The 20,817-nt window shown below is 42.5% G+C and overlaps 1 protein-coding gene across 3 annotated transcripts in view; it reads right to left on the bottom strand.

Moving 5' to 3' along the window:
• Positions 1-20,030, bottom strand: part of LOC138113511 (protein unc-80 homolog) — a 142,297-nt gene extending 122,267 nt beyond the window's left edge. For all 3 annotated transcript variants that reach the window (XM_069021868.1, XM_069021867.1, XM_069021869.1), the window contains exons 1-8: positions 19,939-20,030; positions 18,596-18,644; positions 10,306-10,462; positions 9,110-9,408; positions 6,474-6,597; positions 4,586-4,659; positions 3,943-4,082; positions 72-333 (exon numbers count right to left, since the gene is read on the bottom strand). In XM_069021868.1, coding sequence (XP_068877969.1) covers positions 72-333; positions 3,943-4,082; positions 4,586-4,659; positions 6,474-6,597; positions 9,110-9,408; positions 10,306-10,462; positions 18,596-18,644; positions 19,939-20,030 — 1,197 coding nt within the window. The remainder of the gene's footprint in view (positions 1-71; positions 334-3,942; positions 4,083-4,585; positions 4,660-6,473; positions 6,598-9,109; positions 9,409-10,305; positions 10,463-18,595; positions 18,645-19,938) is intronic.
• Positions 20,031-20,817: the final 787 nt, after the last annotated feature.

Raw genomic sequence — 20,817 nt, 5'->3', positions numbered from 1 at the left:
TACTTGTTCAGCAATCACTTCACAGCATCACCATAAATGTAGTTATTTTCTTATTGATGGCAACTGCTTACCTGGGTTTTATGGGTGTTCACCAGAGAGGGTGCAGCAGCCACCATGGAGCTGCTGCGAGGCCTTGGCAAAGGAGTAATCTCTGGCTCGGGTGGCTTCTCTGGTTTTTCCTGTAGCATGTGCCTCAGCCTTTGCAGGTAGTACATCAGTGACCACTGTGTGCCCTCCTCAGACCAGTGTGGTTGCAGCAGGCAACGCAGCACAGCCACATCGAAGTACGTAGCATAGCGAGACTTCTGGCATGGTGGAATCACCAAGGACACCCTGTTCCAATAAGCGGGAGTAGAAATGTTAGTCATCAGACTCCTTAGGCCTTCTTAGATACGCGGCTCTCTGCATAAAGAACTGACTCTTTGAGACTAAGGTACCTAACTGAGGAAAGCATTATTGAAGAAACGTAAGTGGATATTTAGCTTTCAGTTCCCCAGAGGACTCCAGTACATGCTGTTAAGTGTTTTCTTGGATAGGGTTGCTTTCTTAAACTGTGATCTGAAGATAAGCCTCCAGTACCTGTGCTAAGTGAATAATTTGCTCAGCAGGAAACAGACAACCCTAGAGCATCTGCTGTTCTGATACTAGTAATACATATTTAGAAATGGTTTACATTTGCACATGTCAGGCCTTACTTAAGAAAAAGCAGGCAAAGCAGCTAAGTTAGTTAACCCTTTAAGCTCATTAAATTGATTCCTATTATAAGTGAAAGTTACTGTTATGGACATTCTTTGCAGAGGTGTTCTAGAGAAAAGCGCCTTTTTAAGCCCTCCCTATAATTTTCTTGCCCTATTAATTTCCCAATGGATTTTAATATGGAATTTCCTAAGTATTGTAGAAATTAATGCACACAAAAGCAAGACATCTGTAGTGAGCATCAAAAATGAGAATCTAGAAATTTCAGATTTCAAAGGCATCATATGTCATTCATAGCCAATCTTTTTGCAATAAAATGCCCCAAACTTTATATTCCTAATCTTTTACACCACTTCTCTCCCAGAGGAGTACAAACGGCCTGATCTACCCTCTGTACGGTCACTATCTGTCAGGAGACGACCCATCAGAAAAGCAAGTGAAAGGGAGTCAGAGGAATGGGAATCACATGGCAAGAGAAGGTATGAAATCCTGGGGGTGGGGCAGGAACTCTGGAAATATTTTTTTTCTTGTCTGCTGAATACACATTTTGAATGTTTCCATACTGTGTTAGAACACACATCTGTGTCCTGATTATTTCTGGGATTTTGGGATTCTATAAAAATTAAGAACACTTTCATGCACTATATTCTCTGGCATTTGAGAATCATCACAAGAACATCAAGTTTGTGTTTTGTTTTTTGGTAAAAGCCATTTTTATTAACAACTCTGCAAAACAGCATGCAAACAGCGTGGACAGGACATCCCCATCTCCAGCTTTGTACCACCACATTCTAAACAGATGGGTCCAAGGCCACACTCCAGAAAAGCCTTAGGGAACAGCAGCAGTACTGACCAGTGGGACCTCTGAGTGCTCAAGTGAAGTGCATGTGTTAAGCACTTTTCTGGATCTCTGCCCTGTGCATCCAAGGCACGTATGGAACTGGCATAGGAGAAACAAGTGTGCAATGAACATTGACACCAACTGGAATCACATGAACCCTGCTCTATCTTACATGCTTGGAAACAGGGAACAGGTGTAAAGGCTGGGCTTGGATCAACGCATGGATCTAGAGCTCAAAGCTGCAAGAGCTGGTTTGCTGCCAGCCCCACAGGCCAATGCTAGAGCCACTTGCCGACTGCAGACCAGCCTGTCTATGTCAACATATACCACACTATACGAAATACACAGATTCAAAGTTTCTCCCTTAGTGCTGTATTCCAGCTAAAAAGGCTGCAAGTTTGACAACTTTGAAATAAGCTGTTATAAAAACCTGAAAAACTGAATTAGGAAGGAGAAAACAATGCGAAATGGGAATATACTGTAACATTTTCCCCATAAACTTGATGTGAAGGGTGGTTTTGTCAAAGTCTAGGTTGTGTCACATAGATTTAGCCTGCAAAAAACCCAGACGTATTCTCAAAGTATCCCAGCAAAGGAAATAAAACCCATCATCCCAGGAGCAATTGTGAAAGGTGATTGCTCCCTGGTCTCTGCAAGACCCTGAGCAGTGCATGGGCCTAAACAGTTTTTCATGCTCCCCTATCTGTGGCACAGGAAAACCTGAGGCGTGACACAGACTGGAGCAAGGCATGATCTCCTTATGAAATATTTGTAACTCAAGTCATTCCTGCAAAGTCTATTTCCCAGGCAGCCTGTTCAAGATAGCAGCTGGATAAAGGGCTGTGGATTTATTTGCTTCAGGGTTAAATTGTATCATCTCTATATAAAGAATTACACTGAGTGGAGGAGTGACAGCTAGGATCAGGACAAGCCATTTGTTTAAACAGTTTCTGAAGAACCAGAAATTAAACTCTGTACTTCATTTAGAGGAAAATCTAGCACTTGCATAATCAGCTCATGGTTGCCTGTGGCTTCAGGGAAAGTGGAAATATAGCCTTCCTTCAACCCCTGGCCAAGGACAAAGGAATACTTTGGCTGTTGGTAAGCAGAGTAAACAACATTTGTTTCTCAGTTGTCTGTTGCTTGGCAACCAAAGCTCCCTGTACAGTTTTAACTCATCAATTAGTCCTGCAAATGAGGAGGCATAATGATGGTCTCTTCAAAGCCTGTCTGAAGCTTCATCCCCATGGCAACCACCAGACCCTGCTTGACAAATTGATCACTTGATCCTGTCTTCTTAAAAGGTTGCTTATTTTTTTTTACAGCTGTGCACTCTCTGAGCAGTAGTGTTCACACATAGAAAGGCAGCTCTGTCTCCACCTTCAATTTTACTGGCTCACATTAATACAAATTAAATAAAGATCCAGAACTGACAACAGGCTTGATAAAAAATCCCAAGGGAAATTTCCTGATGGATGAGAGCCTTAACGAATAGTTTTTTCCTTTGCACCAGTGAAAGGATGCCCTGAGCTCCCATTTGAGAGATCAGAGCTGTTCCTAGATTATATCCAGAAAATCACTCCATCCTATACTTCTTCTGTCACTGTAATGAAGCCTTTTCTTAAAACTGCAGTGTTTTGGATATGACATTTCTCAAAAGAGATGCAACAGGACCAAAGTTTTCAGGAGAAGTTTAAGTGACACTCCTAAATCAATAGAGACTTAAATTACAGCACTCTCTCTCCAAAATCTCCAAAAATACTCATCACCTTGATTTACTTTATGGCACTACTGAGTGTCCAGCACTACTGAAAATCTAGTTCTACCTTTATGTGCCCAAATCTAGATGAATTTATTGGCACCAAGCTGAAAAATCCCAGCCTGGGCACTGCAGGACAAGCTGGAAGCATGTTTGCAAGGCTGTGCTTCTTTGTTACTCTGTTCCTTTGGGTCAGTAGTCTAAAGCCAGCTATGCAGCAGGATGCAAAGGAGGCATAATGAAAGCAAGGGAGAGAGGCTTGCAAAAATTCTTTGCTAGGGGGAAAGAAAATCTGATCAGAAGGAAACCAGAAAATATATCAGTTGCCTGAAGCTGAATCCAGCCTAGAAAGCGTGAACCTGCTGGTTATTTTTTGAGCCTTTAATTATAAGAAATGAACATTCTAGAAAAGATCAAAGAAACTGTCCCAACAGTCCAGCTAGAGATTTCTCCAAAGAAAGCAACACTGAGTAACAAGTGCTGCCACCTTTTTCATCACCCAGAACTGAAATTTGTTGAATTAACAATTTGATACAAACATCCAGCACCCTCAGCATGTACAGACAAGAGTGCATTCAAGATAAAGGACTTGTGACCGCCACCACTGAATCGCATGAGCCCAAGTTTCTCCTGAAGGTCTTTGTACCTGGGATGTGCAGTACCTCTCTCCTGAGAGGTTTGGGAGGATACACTTCCATCCAAGGAATTTCCAGGATGACATGCTGAAACAGAAGTCTTTGGAGGTAGAGAATCTGGCTGTGTTGTCTCACAAACCACCTGCAGTCCCTTTGGATCGGTGTAAAAAAGAAAACAGGTGTATATAAATATATTTATCTCTCCCATATTAGTTTTATAACTGCCATTTGAGCTCAGACATGACCATTACTTATACTATAATACCATGGAAAGACTGATCAAGTCTGGGGCTTATTAATACAAGGCATTGTACAGTCAAAGGATACATTGTACATTGTACAAGGCTCTTGCCCAGGAGAATGATTTGGGAGGGAAGGGACCTTAAAATCAAGCTCCAACCCTCCTGCCATACACAAGATCAGGCTTCCATCCTATAAGACAGGATAAGGCCAAGGAGATCCAAATAGCTATACCCCATACCCTTTGGTTCCACAGCAAATAAGGTTGGGAGCCTTAGATGTGAAGAGCTGTGAATAACTGTAATTTCTGGAGATGGAATACTTTAGGGTGGAAACTGCAAGCTCTCTTTCAATATTTATTACCCCTCCCTCAGCACCTCATTCAAGCTTATCAAACCTTAGCATAGAATTTACCTCAGTACGTCCACTATCCAGATTAGGGGATTCACAAGTCACGCTCTGATTATTCGTGGGAGAACTCCTCTTGGCTGAGAAGATAAGTCAAGGCAGGACATTTCAGAAAACGCCTCCTACATTATAATGCACTTATTATAAAATATTATAATACAAGGATAAGCCAGACAACAAAACCAGCACCTATCTGCTGCAGACTTCCTAGGCACTAGTCACAGCCATAAAAAGAAAATATGACTGGCTTAGTTTTTTCAGTTCTCTCCATTGTGTTGTCAATAACACTGTCTACTGAAAATCTCTATTTATTTAAAATTAAATTTGAATATAAATTTCATCCTAAATCCATTTTCCATCCATTGTGTTTTCCTGTGCAGACTAGTGACATTTATTTTGGAGTCCTTCATCCCATTTGTACATATATTCAGGTCCTTTTCTAGGTTACATCTCTCAGAGTGTATTGTGATTTCCAATTTGCCAAATGCCTTCAGCACAGGAAATACATGGACGTCACCCAGAAAGTCTGATCTGTAATACAAGGGCATCACACAGACTAGGATGACAAGTCTTGAAATCCTGTTGAAAGTTGTGCAGATACGACTTTAAATCACACTGACTCCAAAACAAATATTGCAAAACTTCTTCATTAGATTTTTAAAATTTGTTGTTTGGAGGAAAATTTAAGTAAATTTCACTTTCTTTTTTCCCAGTTTGAGACAATGCTAAGATAGCAGCGTCTTCCTAGACATAAAAGACCTCATCCCAATTAGTATCTCGGTCCTGCTGAAAAAACTTTCAAAACATAATGGAGCATTTTCCTTTCAGACTTTACTTCTGAAGTTATTTTTAGGGATTTTCTGACCACACACAGACCTATAGAAAAAATTCCAGTAGTCAAAGAAAACTTAGGACTAATTCCCTTTGTTAGTGCCAGGGCTGAAATACTATATTTTAGTTCTAGAAGTTGAAGCAGAGGGACAAAGAGCATGATGTCAAAGACTGTTTTAAATCATTTGGAAGACTTGAATCTTTTTAATTCTGGACTGTCCCAATAGGTCTACAAAGTCTTCAGAACAAAATATGACATCTAAAATGACCCATTATCAGAAAAATCTAATTTTGTGAATTACATTTTCACTGTGGTTAAAATTATAGCTCCATGCTTTTGAGAACTGGAAGCAATGCTACAGCAGTTTACCCCGCTCACTTTCAATTCACCACCTTGCAGGAATTATGAAAAACTGTTGTCTAAAACATAACAGTAAAAAAGTTTCTTTAGGACTAGGCCAGACAAAAAGCCTTGGAAGCCAAAGCTTTGGAAGCCCAAGCACACAACTCCAGTCTCACTATGGCTGAAGCACAAAGGAAGAGCAACTCTATCCAGTATGCAAAAGTGAATTTACAACCTAGGCCTTCATTGGACTCTCTTGAAACTACCTTTTCTACTTTCGTAACATGCTGGAAATCAAATTTTAAACAGTAGAAGAACCACCTGTGTGCTCTTCACTGTTCATCTTTGTCCAGTGCCAGTTTGGGAAAGATTTCCTTGCTCATGTCAGGCTACAGAGAGATACTGTCTTTGCCCTTCTAAGCAACTAAGGAAGATAAGACTAGCGGAAATTATATGAGGCTGACAGAAATTGTAACTACTGAAAAGTTATTAATTTCCTATTTGTGATGGTTCTCCCATCTCCTATTTAATTATTATGCAAATGTCAGTTGACTCTGAGGGGAAACAACCTTAAACTACTCTAAGGTTTGACTAGTTCCTGAAGGATCAACATACTCCTTCATATACAATGGCTAGAGAATGTAAGGGCAGCATCAGGCAAACAAAGGGAAAGGTTTCCCATATCTCAAGGAGCTACATTACCATAGCAAAGTCACAGACCTGTAACGATGTTCCTGATGGGTTTTACAAGAGCATTGAAGGCAGAAACTTCAGGCTGCCTGTGTTCCCACATTGGCTGCCAAATAACAAGGCCACTAGCCAACCGAAATGTCAGGTCAGACTCCTAAAAAGAAAAACATGTTTTTCCAGTTGTTTCCAGTCTATGAAGACTGTCATTTCTCCGATACACAGAAATAAGTGATACCATGTGCGGTTCTCCAATCAGTATATGCTAACTCAAGAGCTACTGACAATACTCAGCAGGCTCAATACATGTCAACTATGGCTAGTAAAAAATCATGGGGAAATTTCAGTACAAAAATATACAATTTTTTTTCCAAATGAAATTTCTCTTCTAGTTAATGAACCCTGTTTTTCCCAGGACATTAAGCAGTAATAGAAAAGGCCATTCCTGTCACAAAGTATCCCTCTTAATTATACACAACCACTTTATGTTTAGCATTTAAGCTCAACTTTAGGATTTACACTCTAAGACTTGACCTTCTTCCCCAAAGAATAAGAATACTAAATATTAAAGCATTACTTAGAAATCGAGGAAACGTAACAGATTTCTATGAAGTAGTGGTATATACTACTGTTCTCATTAGCATTGTTAATACCTGAACTCTGTCAATACATAGAGACACTGCTACTATTTACACTTGTGCTATCACTATTTTACATATGCAAGCAGCTAAAATCATATAAATTAGTACACAAGTAAATCTTAGCAGGATCAAGGTGCAGCTATGCACTTACTTGACCTAAGGTCAGATCTACATTAGGAGACACAGATGTCACTATAGCCCCAGCTATCTCCATCTGGCAAACAAACATGGTAAAAGCAGTTTTGGTGGCATAATTATAGGTGCACAACAGTCTCCTACTGACATACCCCAGATGCCTTGGCAAGTGGAATGGATGATGCAGACAGAGCTAAAGGAATGGCAGGAACGGACTTCTTGTAGCTCTCCAGCCCTTCTCTTCCCTACCCTCTGTTAGTGCTTTCTCATCATAATCAGCTCACAAGTTTGGCTTAAACTAAGCTTGGTTTTATTTACTGTTTTTACTAATAGTGGCTTGCAAGGCTTTAAGACCTGGTAGCAGTAACACTGCATTTTCACTTTGCACTCCTAGCTTGTGCTGACATGCCAACACTTCCACCTGAAGCTATGCAGTTACAGAATTACATGCATCCCCCAAAGCCTGATTTAAAAACACGTTGCTCAAGACACAAATCCTCCCAGAAGTTAGGAATTCAATAATTTAGGTCTGTCTATGCAAACATGTGTCATCTTCCTTAATCCCATGCATTACTTTGGTTACTTGATCAGGTAGTATCCATCCCCTGAGATTTACAAGTGACACAGAGAGGACAAAGCTCACTTAGTGAACTAGTTACATGCCTCATTTAACTTCTTTCCTGCACTTCGTTTTGATGACAAAAATGTGCATATTTTAATGGGCTCTTCAATGTTCATCACCACAGTATTCCAGAGATCTCAGGAATTTTTAAGGTAAACTTGAGATACTGTTATTAACCTCATCTTGTAAACAGCACGCCAGAAAGATTTTTATAAAAAATTGGAACTCCAATCTGTAATAGCAAAGATCTACGTTCAGTTTCATTTCATTTATTCAAACGGCAGCCTGCAATTTTTGTATAGTGCTTGGAAGAATTCAGTATTTCCTCCTGTCCCGTCCCAGTAGCCTACAGAGAACTAGCAAACAAGTATGCAAAATTTGGGCTAAATAAATTTAACACTACTGTACAGTAACTCAGTAGCAGAAGTAAAGAAAGAATCTAGTTCTCCAGTCTTGCTTTCACGTGCCTTAATCAAAAGACTATCCTGTATCTCCTGTTCCTTCTTACCTTCTTCAACTGTTGCAGCTTAGAAGGCAGGATTAGAACAGATAACAGCCCCATCACTTCATGACTTTATAGCCCTTTTTTCAAGGACTTGCTCTTTTCTGAGGCCTAGCTGGAAACATAAAGGCTAAATGGCAGCCTCCTAGAGGCAGGAGTCACCATGCAGAAAAAGTCTTTTCATCACATCACTCTGCAAAGCTGATGCACTCAGCATAAAGTTAACAGAGGAACCCCAGTAAACAGGAGGCCTGCAGCCTGCTTCATACTTCAGAGCAAAGGTATGTTCCATTGCCTCTGCCACTGCCATGCTTAAAACTCTGTCCTGGTAATTAGCATCAAGATGATTAGCAATGACAACAACAAATCCCAGTGGCAGCCCCAAGGTGGAATTCCTGAAAATCTAGCAAGGCATTTCTGAACAATGGTTGAGAATCACTGGAGCAAGTTAAAGCCCACTATCCTTTCTGCAGTTTTCGGTATCCCAGAGACTTCACAGGGGCCACATATCTTTGGCATTCCCAAAGGCTAAAAGTGGATCACTTTGTATTTTTTTGTCATTGTGCCTGCCTAATGCTGTGGTGATTGTTCATGTCACTGGAAGGATTTCTTCCCAATGGCAGCAGTATTCTGCCAGCTTGATAAAACATTGCCAGTAGAACCCCAGTGTACACTTTAGGCTGAATTAATTAACAATCACAAAGGCAGAATAATTCCTTTCCTGCTTAGAGCTGTCTCCACACAAGAACCCCATCAATGTACCACTTACTTTAATCCTGTGGACGAGGGGAGCAAAGAGGAACACAAATAGCTCTACTGTGGCCATGGAATTCTGGAAGACCTTCCTTCTGTTATTCTCCTCCTCATCAGTCATGACGCTGGGCCAGGGATGTCCTGGTGATCCTTGGTTTATAGCCTGGTGGATAAAGGCACTACTGCTCCCTCCCCAACTAGAGCCTCTCTCTCCTCCAAATCGGTCATTGCTGCAGTCTTGAGGAGCCTCCAGCAGCATCCAGTGAAGGGTATGAAGAAGCTTTGTTTCAGCTACTCCAAGCTTATCCTGATGCCCTGTGTGGAAAAATGCATCACAGTATCTCATAGGGTTTCAGTTAATGATACTGTTGAGATTGTTTTAGAGTTGCACTGGAGGCTGGACATCCAACTCCCAGATAAGCATTTGAAAATTAAAATTCTACAACTAAAAGCACCAGCATTCTGTCTCATTATGTTTGAAACCTCCTAAATCAGAAGCCTCCACTTACTTCACAGCATTTGGAGTTCAGTCTCTGCAATGTCAGCCACAGGGCATGGACAGCAGCATGGACATAGAGTAGTCCCAAAAGAAACTAACTCGACAGTCTGGTCTGTTTGACTTTGTTGAATTAGACAAAATGCCAGTGAGCACTGCAAGGTGCCCAAGCTGTACCTTGTTAATGTTCCCTACTGGCATTCCTGCTGAAATCACTGCTGAAATCAGCACAAAAGTAAGTAAATTAAGTTGGATTTGGATTTGCCTCTCTACTGTCTGATTGACTATCTGCTGTGAGTCATATACATTGGTCTAAATAAAAAGAAAAATAGGACAAAAAAACCCCCAAAACTGAAGATATTAAAAGTTCCTGCTGCAACTGATCACTGCAGCATGCCTTCAAAGAAATATGTATTCCTTCAAGGAACCCATGTCTGCTGGATGCTAAAGCAAGTTCTATTACTGGTGGTAAATAGCTAGGAAAATGTCATGAACTACTCTGACTCTTTAGCTCATTAGACCACTAACTTTACCAGGGAAGCTTTCACAGATTACCATTCTATAAATGAGAAAGACAATTGTCAAGAAAGACAATCCCCAGAAGAAACTACCTAGAATTCTAAGGATTTAGAATTATGTTTGCACCCTGAGCAGCAATCTATCATATTTTAACTGGTAACTTCAGTAATGGAAAACAACCTCACATGAGCACTAACCTAGCTTATTCCGGTTGGAAAGCAATGTTGCAGTGCAGTGCAGCACATGAGGGAGCGCAGCTTGGACAAGTTCCCAGCGAGAAATGCTCTGGATGGCTTCAGAGAGAGCTGGAGAAAGGCCATGCAGCTTGTTTTCTACCAAAACTCTTTCAAAAGACTGAAAGTAAGAACAAAGAAAAAAAGACATTGTGTCTACTTCTGCACATTCCTTCCACTACATGAACATTCTGTTTTAAAAACCTCTAATCTCTAATTGTACAACTACAGCACATCTTATAATATTTTTCCTGAAAAATACAGACCATAACTAAAGCTCAGTAGACATATGGACATACTTGACTAAGAAATGAATGGACCACGCAATATATTTTCTGCAATAGAAGAGAATTGAAGCCAGTGTCATCTGTATATTAGTAAGTGCTGACATCAAGCCAGACTTGCAGCTGTGCTGGGTAAAGCCAGTAATCCTGACTTACAGTTGTGCTGAGCATGCCAGTAATCCTGTCAGAAGTCACAGGAACCAGGAAAGCCTGTATTTGTGGAGCTGAGTGCTAGATATTCTTAAACACACGTGCTCTTTCAGTTTAGTGGAACATAAAGGGCAACCCTCTAAAGGCATATGGGCCTTAGGAAATGTTTTCCCACCCTGTCACAAAAAATTATCAGTGTACAAAATTTTTTGTCGAGCTATGATGTAATAGTTTTGTGAACACTTACAGAGCTGATGGCTGCAGCAAGTTCATTATTTCCACATCAAGCATCACAAAATAAGGCTATCTGCCTCTAAAATCCCTAAGAAAGCTCCTTATTGCTAGTTGCTCCCACCGTTTAAATAAATTGTTGCTCTGATCAAAGATCTCATCATAGGTTACAAGTGCAGTTATATTCAGGGGTGGCCAGTGAGCCTATGTTACAAGGGACAGAGAGTTCTCAGTAAGACAATTCCCTAGTACCACAAGAACCTCTTGAGGTTACGGTGACATGAAAGGCTTCTCCCAGGATGCATTGTTCTGTTATGGTAATCTATCCCAGTTTGGATTCCCTGGTTGGCTGTTAGCCTCTGCCCCCTCGCTGCTCCCCCAGAGCTTCCCCATAGGTCCCTGTTCCCTAATCCCGCCTTTTCCCCTCCCCCGGATAAAACCCTGAGTTCTCCATTGTTCTCGTCTTTGCCTCTGGAAACCTTCACAGTGTAGACGCCATAAACTGCTCCTGTGGAATGCCATGCAAAGAACCTTCCTATCTCTTTGCCGTCAACTTTATACTGAAGCTATCTGCGTTTGTGCGTGCACGCATGTGTGAGTGTATCTAGCAGATTTAGTGGCTTAGCTGTGGAGACGCTGTTTAGAGATCATTGCACATTGCACTCCGGCACAGGACCCCACAGAGCTGGAGGGCTTAGTAATAATATTCTTTCACTGAAGTACCTATAGCAAAGATAATGACAATGGATATCCTTGCCAGAAACCAGCTTAGCCTCATGGCTACCTATTTGCTCACAAGCTGTTTCACCGATTTTATCAAACTCTGGGCAAACAAGTAACTGTTGGCCAAAAGATGTTTCAAAGACCCTCATTCCACATTCATAAAGCTTATCCTGCAACACTAGTCATACCAATTTTTTCCTTTTGAGGAAAATTGAGGGGTGGTCATAAGAATAGACTTAGTTACAAAGAAGAGCAAAATGAGCATGTCAAAACATGCTCTCCTGAATGAGCAACCACTCCCAAGCATGGCCTGCTAACTTGTGGTAACAGGCACTCTCCTGCCTGTCCCAGCAGCTGGACACACTTTTTCTCTTGGTTTGTGGCCCTGTTTGCTGGTATGGGCAGACATGAGCTTCTCTACCAAGAGGCCAGGTGTCCTGATACAAGCATTGTGCTGCACCACTGTACTTTTATGGCATCCAGTTCTGCTCTGGCCAGCATGGAGGCACAGAAACATGCATCTATCCATTATACAGGACTAAGACTATGCCAACAAAATGAACCCTGAAATACTGACAATAACCATCAGAGCTACCAACAAATATCAGTGCGCAGAAGGCCACACTAGAAACCCCAGGTTGCAGTCAGAAAATGTAATACACTTTCCTTATGGACCAATGGCTGAAATTGGAGGGCATTTGCTGTAATATGTGAAAAAAACATTGTCTGCCTGAGGATTAGTCAAAAATCATGTGCAATGGATCACGTTTTCAGCAATCTGTGTTTCTTAGCAGCAGGAGTGGATAACCTGCCTACCAGGGAAAGGATGCTTCAAGTCACTCTTACAACAATCTGCTGGGGGCCACAGTGTCTGAAAGGAAAACAGTCTCCTCCTTTCAATCCTATCAGTTCAGTAATGGGAGCAAAATGAAGGGAGAGCTGATGCTTAGAAAGCCTGGACAGGCCAGGGAGCAAAGCACCCATAGTAAGGCCTGACTATTCTGTTCAAGTCAGGATTCACAGTAGCACTCTGAGAGCGCATTAGTATAAAGACAACAGGTATTTAGAATCAGTATCCCAGCCAAGGGATTACTACACAACAAAAGGGGGAGAGTAAATGCAGCAAAGTATCCCCAGAAGCAGAACAAGGGGTGCATGGTTACAAATACCACAAAGTTTGAAAGGGCCACTGAAAAACATGAGGTTTTATTTATTTTTATCAAAATGGGACAGGGACCTCTCCTTACTCGATGCTCCAGCCCACACACTCCTATTTCCATTCATCCATCAGCTTTGGGGCTCACTGAATCCTTCACTCAGCCAAGCTAAGACTCTACAAAGCCAAAAGGAAGGCCAGCATAGAGGTAAGTGGTTCCTACCAGGTTAGTGAGCTGAATTAGCTCACCAAAAGGCTGCCAAGCACCAGTGCTGACCGAGGCTTATTGAATTGAATGATCTCACCTCCAGTACAAAAGCCAAACCATAACCTCACACTTCAGTAGAGTTGACAAAGCTATTCAGTTTGCAGGGCAAGGGGAGAAAAAAAATCACTGTGAGCACCATCATTATTCTGAAGTGTGACAGAAGACACATTGCTGTTCCCTGGCTTTCCATTCAAGGTCTCATTTCTGGGTACTTCAATGGCATCACGTAGAAAGTTCCCCAGCAATTGCCTTCTGCAAGCTCCAACCCACAGTCTGCATGCTTCAGAAACTCAAGAGGCAGCTAAGGAGTTTGCCATTTTATCTTTAGATTTGGCTTGTATTTATCATAACATTTTGGGCTTCTGAGCCCTCGTGAAGATTTCCCTTGTGGTTAGCCACCAGATTCTTCTGTTCTTTCCTGGTCTGAGCAGACAGCTAAATATTTCTGTACCACAATGAAAGATTAGCTTCTGGAATAGCTTATGTGATCACAAGGATCTGAGACAGAAGTACTGTATGTTGCCAGAAAAATGCAAACACAAAAGCTGCTCTATGGAAACCATTGAGTGTCCATGCCTGCTACAGGCACTGCCTGGTACAAAACTGCTATTGTGGATGTAGTGTCAGCACACCAACTAATTGGCACTAAGCCCCACACTGATAACTGTCACAGGCAAACCAACAGGAACACGCAGTTCTTTGGACAAGCGTTCCTGTGGAATTTGCCTGGAGTTCTCCATAAAGGTTCAGCTTCTGTCTATACCAGATATTCAAGATGCAAGGTCCTGTGTTGCTCCTGGAGAGCTTCCTTTTCGGTCTGCTATGGCTCGACTCTTTCAGGACCTGCTATAGGGAATATATAGACATTGGGGCAGAAGACCTCATTTTCACCCTGCGTGAAATAAGCAACTGCTGCTACAGCTGAGAGGAGTTCCATGCTTAAATAAGAAGGCTGAATGAGAATGTCTGAACAAGCTCCCTGTGAGTCAGAAGACAGGCTGTCATACTGTCAGGCTATGGGTATGTCTAGAGCCACAGCCTCAGGGCTCAGGGCTGCAGCTGGGCTAAGAAAACAGCTACCTACTTATAGCAGGCTTGTTCATGCCTGCAACATCCCTCACACCAAAGGCAGATGAAGAACATCTGCCAAAGGGATAGTGAGGAAAGTCAGTGCCTTGGCTGGAGAAACAGTCCCTTTCAGCAGTGCTGTGTATGTGTTCAGCTCCCTCAGGACCACTTACACTAGCATTTTTCCTTTTAGCCTAGTGGTGACAGCTGTTTTCCCAGGGAGTGGTAGCCAGCCTTGTCTGGCTGCCTTCTCACTGCTGCTGTTCTCCTTTTACCTTCATCTCTACCAAGAACCAAAGGCACTGCCAAATACCTTGTGACCAGGATCAGCCTGTGTGCCACTGTCTGCTCTGTCCTGTACTTCTTGTCTAGGCATCTTCAGGCTATCTGTTCCCATTCCAGCAGCATTATTGCTGGGCTTTGTCATGGTTTCCTAAACAGCTTTGCTTGAGTTGCATGAACTTCCCCTGCTCTAAGCCCAGGGAAGCTGTACCTGCAGTGATTTGCCTAAGGCAGGAAGAGGTCAGGCAGCAGTTGACTGAGGGTGCCCAGAGGTTGCCAGGGGTTCCCAGAGGTTATCTTGGGAAGCTCAGCACCTCCTGTTACATCCTCTCAGGAGTGCCAGGGAGTATCCCAACAGATTTGCACATGAAGAAAAAAATAATTAAAGAGCAGGGCCCAGTGCTTAACCCAGTGCATGTACAGAAGGACCATGGCAGAAACACAGAGAAATGGTTAGTGCTTCTTGAACTGCACTTGAGTCCTTGGTGGGGACCTTACTGCCCTGTCATTACAAAGCTCAGTCTCCATCATGGAGGAAAGCTGAGACCACTGCTGAAGTCACTTCAGACTGACTGGAAAGAGCTGAAAGTACAGACAGAAGGTACTGTCAGTCTGGGGCAGGTCCACTGAGCAAGGAAGAATTCCTAGAAAGATCTAGGAACCTAGGAGTTCACAGCACAAGGGATGGTTAAGACTCCATTTTTTACTAAACAAAGCAATAGTATAAACATTCACAAGTAATGAAACACAGATGCCAAACATTTTACTTACAGAAATTCAGTTTTCTGCAACCATGTCCATTGGCTGGATAAAATAAATATGGCCTTTTTCTGAACTTTGTTCCGTATCTATACTTTAATTATTCATAATAGCAAAACATGTAATTACATTTTCAAAAACAAGCAAAAAAGCAAGCTAACAAAAAAACCCCAAACAAATTGTCTCGGTTTGAGACAAATTTGGAGGAAGCTGTCTGAAATGAATGTCCCTCTGTCAGAAGGCAGTTTTCAGCAGCCCCTCCCCCACCAGGTTTGCAAAGAAATTCCTTGGAGGAAAAAAAAAAAAAAAGCTGTTTATTTAACAAGTAAAGTGCATGCAGGCATGGAAAAAAGAATGATGTTAAATAATAAAACCTCTCACTGTGGAGAAAACCTGGTGAATTCAGAGTCCTTGGTAGGTGTGGCTCTGCTCTCTCCCTGGAGCTGGGGTTCGGCATGGGCCCCCCCGGGCCGCAGCGTACAGCCTCCTGGTGATGTTCTGGTGTTGCTGAACAGTCCAGAAGAGAAGAAGAAAAAGCCAAAGTCCCAGGGAAAAAAACCCCAACTTTCTTGCTTCAGCTAGCAGGCTAGCTAAAAAGCAAAGAAGTTTAACTCTCCGCCTCTCTCCAGGGAAACAGAGCCGAAAGCTGGCTAAAAGTAGGAAGGTGCTTTGCTCTGCTCTGTAGCAGCAGGAATGCAGGGGAGTGTGTGTCCTTGAACACAAGACTGCTTGACTCTCTTTTTTTTTTTCTCCCTTCTCTTGGACCCAGCTTAAAGACACAGAAAGGCACAGTATTCATGTCTGGCATAGAGCAGGTTGATAGGGGATACAGCATCATAGTCACCCCAAGACACAAACAAACAAACAAACAAACAAACAGAAAAGAGGGAAACTTTGAATTTGCAGGATCCTTCAGAAAACTTTTGTGTTCTTCCATGGCCAATGCAATCCAGAGTAGAAGAATTTAAACATATCTTTGAGTTACTTACCATCACCCCAAAAACACATTAGCTTTGTACAGCACTCACATGGCATTCCTGTGAGGTCATTTACAGCTTTGACTCATGCACATTGGGAATGGCTTCGTGTCAGGGCAGAACAACTTCAGAATGGGGAGGAGGAAGAACATCAAATCCATATTGAGGCGCAAACATATTTAGATGTTGTAAGACAATGTATGGGGGGGACGGTATTTATCTTCAGCTTAAAGGCTACTATTCATAGACCAATTGAAATAAGTGTCTAAGTGTGATGGTTCAGGTAAAGACAAAAATGCAATGAAAGGGCCAGTTTTTTCCTCAAGTATTATGGTATAAAGCAAAGCTCTAAGAAGCAATACAATATACTCTTAAAGACCAGGTGCTGTACTCACTGAATCTCAGCCTCCAACATCTGCTTCCTCAATGCCCAACATGCAGGAAATTCTACTGCAGCAAGTTTAGAGCCAAGAATAATAATAGAATACTGCACAATGTTGTGTCATACGCATTGCCAGATGGTTGACAGACTACAGACATGCCTACAACAATTCTGGCTAGAGAATTATAGAAGGACACATCATGTAACAGGTGCATAGCATTTTTAGGCACACTAAATAATATAGGGGTGTTAGACAGCAGGAGGTTTCAGAAGACAAGTACCTGTCAAGTTCCAGAAACCTTGTCTCATCCATGTACTCAGCACTCTGCTGTCCCAATGGATAATACAGAATGTGTTAATGTGGGCAGACATTCCTGTGCACCAGCAGGTAGAGGAAACGGATGAAACAGAAGGCAACAGATGTTGCCAGTTCAGGCTGTATCCCACAAATTTCTCAGAACTACATTCCACCTTTGAAAATTTTCTACCATAATTTAATGATTATGTTAAGAACTGGAGAATATTCAAGTTCTTCATCCAAATCTATTGGAAATTTATTGGATCTTTATGAAATGCCTTTTTTCAGAGCTCCTCTTCTCTTGGCTGAAGCATGTGATTTATGTTGTCTCACAGTTTAGGGGTTTTTTGGGCATTGCTTGTTTTTTACACTTAGTAAATTCTGGTATGTGCTCACAGAAGAAAGATGCCCTAGAATTAGCCTTGGGGACCTGATGCCAACAGTACAGCAGGAAGCAAAGGAAGTCATAGACAGATAGGTACATCATAGAGAAGGCACAGAGAAGGAAGCTCTGTCCCTCTATGCAACAGTAACAGGTAGGAGCCCACAGATGAAGCCACATCCTCAGATTAGAGGTGCTCCAAGACATTGCTCCTGCACACTGCCGAGGCTCCTGGTAAAGGATATAAGGCAATAAGCTCCATTTTCCAGCATCTCAACAACCAGGAATTGTCAGTGGGCATTAACCAGTGATGATTCTTTTTGCTGCATGGGCTAGAATTGAAATACATTTTACTCACCTAAGTACACACTAAGCCAGCACTCCTCTATCTCTATTTGGTATCTAGCAAAAACCGTGAAAAATTTATGGATTTCTTGGAAGAAAATGACTCAGCAACAGATAAACCTTCTCCAGCTTAATGTCTTGTGAGAAGGAAGTCAGAAAATTGCTGCAGAGTGACCTAAGAACTTTAAACTATTAAGATACATGTCCAGACCAAATTTTTCCACTCTGTCAAGTTTGGCTGCAACTGACTACTGTATTTTAAGTAATCCAAAGACCAGCAACCATTCAAGAAATTCTGAAATTCTCTAGACACCCATCTTATTTGAACTTGCTTCATGTCTTCCCTTTTTCCTCCTTTTTGGCAGTAATTTGAGGCTTTATTTGAAGTACCTTTAGGAAAAAGAGTTATTTGTATCTGCATAATAGCCTCTCCTTAATCATGCTGATAAGATATGCTCTCTCTCATTTCCAGTAGAAGTGTTTCCCATCTTGCACAATGGTAAAAGTATTGTTCAAAGCCTGTTAGTATTGCTTAGATTTTTCATATTTTAAGCTTGAAAAACCTTCAGCAATCGCAAACTGAAATGACATCAATCTCATGCAAAAGTACATCCACACAGGATGAACTGCAAGGTTAGACCCAGACTGTCATAGCTCAGTTTGTCTATGTCATTATTTATTTAATTAGTACAGTGTTACTAATTAATTACTTATTACTAATATCCAAATAAATTCTTTCTTGTTGTGTCTAAAGATACACATGATATGCAAATTTTCTAGATGGGAAAAATTTAAAATCCTTCATGTGATAAAAGTACAAAATGAAGTTGAATGAACTAAATCCATTTCTGGTATAAGCTGAGAAGCTTGCTGATCAGCCACTCTGGTCAGATTGATTTGCATGAAAAGTTAGTTACCGATGAATTGAAAAAGAGACACATGTACATACCACACAGGAAGCTTCATATTGTTTCCCCAGTTTAGGTCTTAAAAATGCACTGAAAGAAAGAAGAAGCAGCATTAGAGACCCAGTACATCAAAGTGTAATTTTCTTAGCTATTTTTAGGATTTTTCTCATGTCAGAAGGTTGTCAAAAGGCTGAGAAACTTAATGTAAAGGAAGACATAAGCCAAAACTATGTTCAGATACCTGTTGATGACATCTGATAAATGCTGTTATCTTTTCCAGAAGACAAAGTGCCCACCCTGATATGTCAACAGGCATTTAATTCAGCCCACAAGTTCTTAGGGATAAAATCTTCCATCAGACAATTTTCAGTCATTTTACCTCAGTGAAAGATTTTCAACATATTCTGTTTTAAATTTGTTGAGTATTACTGAATTGTGCCTTGCCTCTATTTTAAGCTAGAGATCCACGTGCCAGCTCTGTATTAAATATTTTTCTGCACAGCTGCTGATGTGGAAGGCTTATGGTGAAGTACAGGCCTGTATGTTGTATGTAGAGAACGCCTACCCTCTGCTATCATTCTCCTCCAGAATGAGATCAGAGTAAATATTAAAAAAATAATCAGGTCACCTGATTGCAGGCATTTTTGTTTGTTTGTTTTGGGCTTTTTAAATTTTATTTTGAAGGACACTGACTGTGGCATAAGGGGATTTTGTGACTGAGGCCTTAAATTAGAGCCACAACCTTCAAATCCTCCAACCTCCCCCACAATGTTTTCAGTTTAAAATTCTATTAGGACAGGAGACTGACAGGATTCACAAGGAACATAAAGCCTCAGCCATACATTCAGCTAGTCCCTCACACATCTCCAAATCCTCACTCTCCAATCCTGTGAAATTAGACTTTGACATATCTGTTTGCATGTTGACCTCTCAAAGCATAGATTACACTTCCAGGATGGCTGCAAATGCAGATAGAAGCAAAGCTGCAGGTCTGGTGCAGCACTGACGGATGCTGCTTCTGGCACAAGAGCTCTGTGAGTTCTCTTAAAAGATGGGGGATAGGGGGCGGGATGGACGGGATGGGGAGCATGGACAGGGAGGAAGGGAAAGGTGCATCGAGAAACATAGACATGGATGCTTTAAAATCAAATCAAGAAGCTGACTTGGACTGCCACTCGGTTAAACTGCCTTGAGGCCTCCTCACATACCCGATACACACAAATTGCTCTATACTGAGCGCAGTTTTTTTCATGTCTTCATGTTGCAGCTGCAGTAATAACTGCATCCTGCCTGCCACTGGGCAGCAGCTGGCCCGCACCCCCCTCCGCACTTCTACTCCCCTGTTGCAGCTGCATCCCAAGTGCCCAGGGCTTTCTGCTCTTACCTGGTTTGCCTCCATAGGAACGTCTGGATGGGCAGAGGGATGCCACGGCCACTCTCCTGCTCCTGGCCCTCTGAGCTTTTCCTTTTCACCATAATGCTGATTACAGCTGCTGCAGTCTCAGCAGACACACCAGTCGGGATCTCCCACGGCTGCCTCTCGCTCTCTGCAACTCTTTACCCTCTCCCCTCCATTCCCTGCAGCCCACCCCCTCCCTCAACTCCGCTGGTGCAAAATGGCTGCAAAAGGCAGGGAGGAAAATAGGGGGAGCGAAGATGTCCGCGTCCTTCAGCTTCCTCCTCGCTTTCAGCACCTCCCTCTGTGGACAGCTCCCCGTGCCCAGAGCCCAGAGAGGGCGGGCGGTGACAAGGGAGGGAAGGCGAGCGGGCGGTGCGGAGGCGGCGAAGGCACCGCCCCGCCAAACTTCTCGCACCACGCTGGGAACAACAAGCCCCGCAGCAACAGGGCTGCTGCCGCCTCTCCCCATCGCCACCGCCGAAAAGTTGGGAAGCCCCGCCAGTCCGCAGCGAGAGGGATTCGCAGAGCATCCCGGAGCCTGCTGGGTCGGGAGAGCGACTTGTCCCTCCACCCTCTTTCCTTCACCCACCCCGGTCCCCCGTTTCTCCGGCCCCCCGTCTGTCTTTCTTCCTTTCTTTCTTTCTTCCTTCCTTCCCCCCCTCCTTCCTTCCCTCCCTCCTTCCCTCCCAAATGGCGACAGAAGGGAAGCAAGTCATAAACCCTCTCTGAATGTGAAAATTGGTGGTGGGAGCAGAGGAACTTTGGGGTAGTTATTGCACAGATTTTTCTCACACAGAAGAGCTGAGACAGAGGTGGAGAGGATGGAAAGTGCCAAAGCAGATTTACTGGTGTTTCCAATTAGAC

The sequence above is a fragment of the Aphelocoma coerulescens genome, chromosome 7 (assembly GCF_041296385.1).
Source record: "Aphelocoma coerulescens isolate FSJ_1873_10779 chromosome 7, UR_Acoe_1.0, whole genome shotgun sequence".
Classification (NCBI taxonomy): Eukaryota; Metazoa; Chordata; class Aves; order Passeriformes; family Corvidae; genus Aphelocoma; species Aphelocoma coerulescens.
This window is presented reverse-complemented; position numbering and strand designations above follow the sequence as displayed.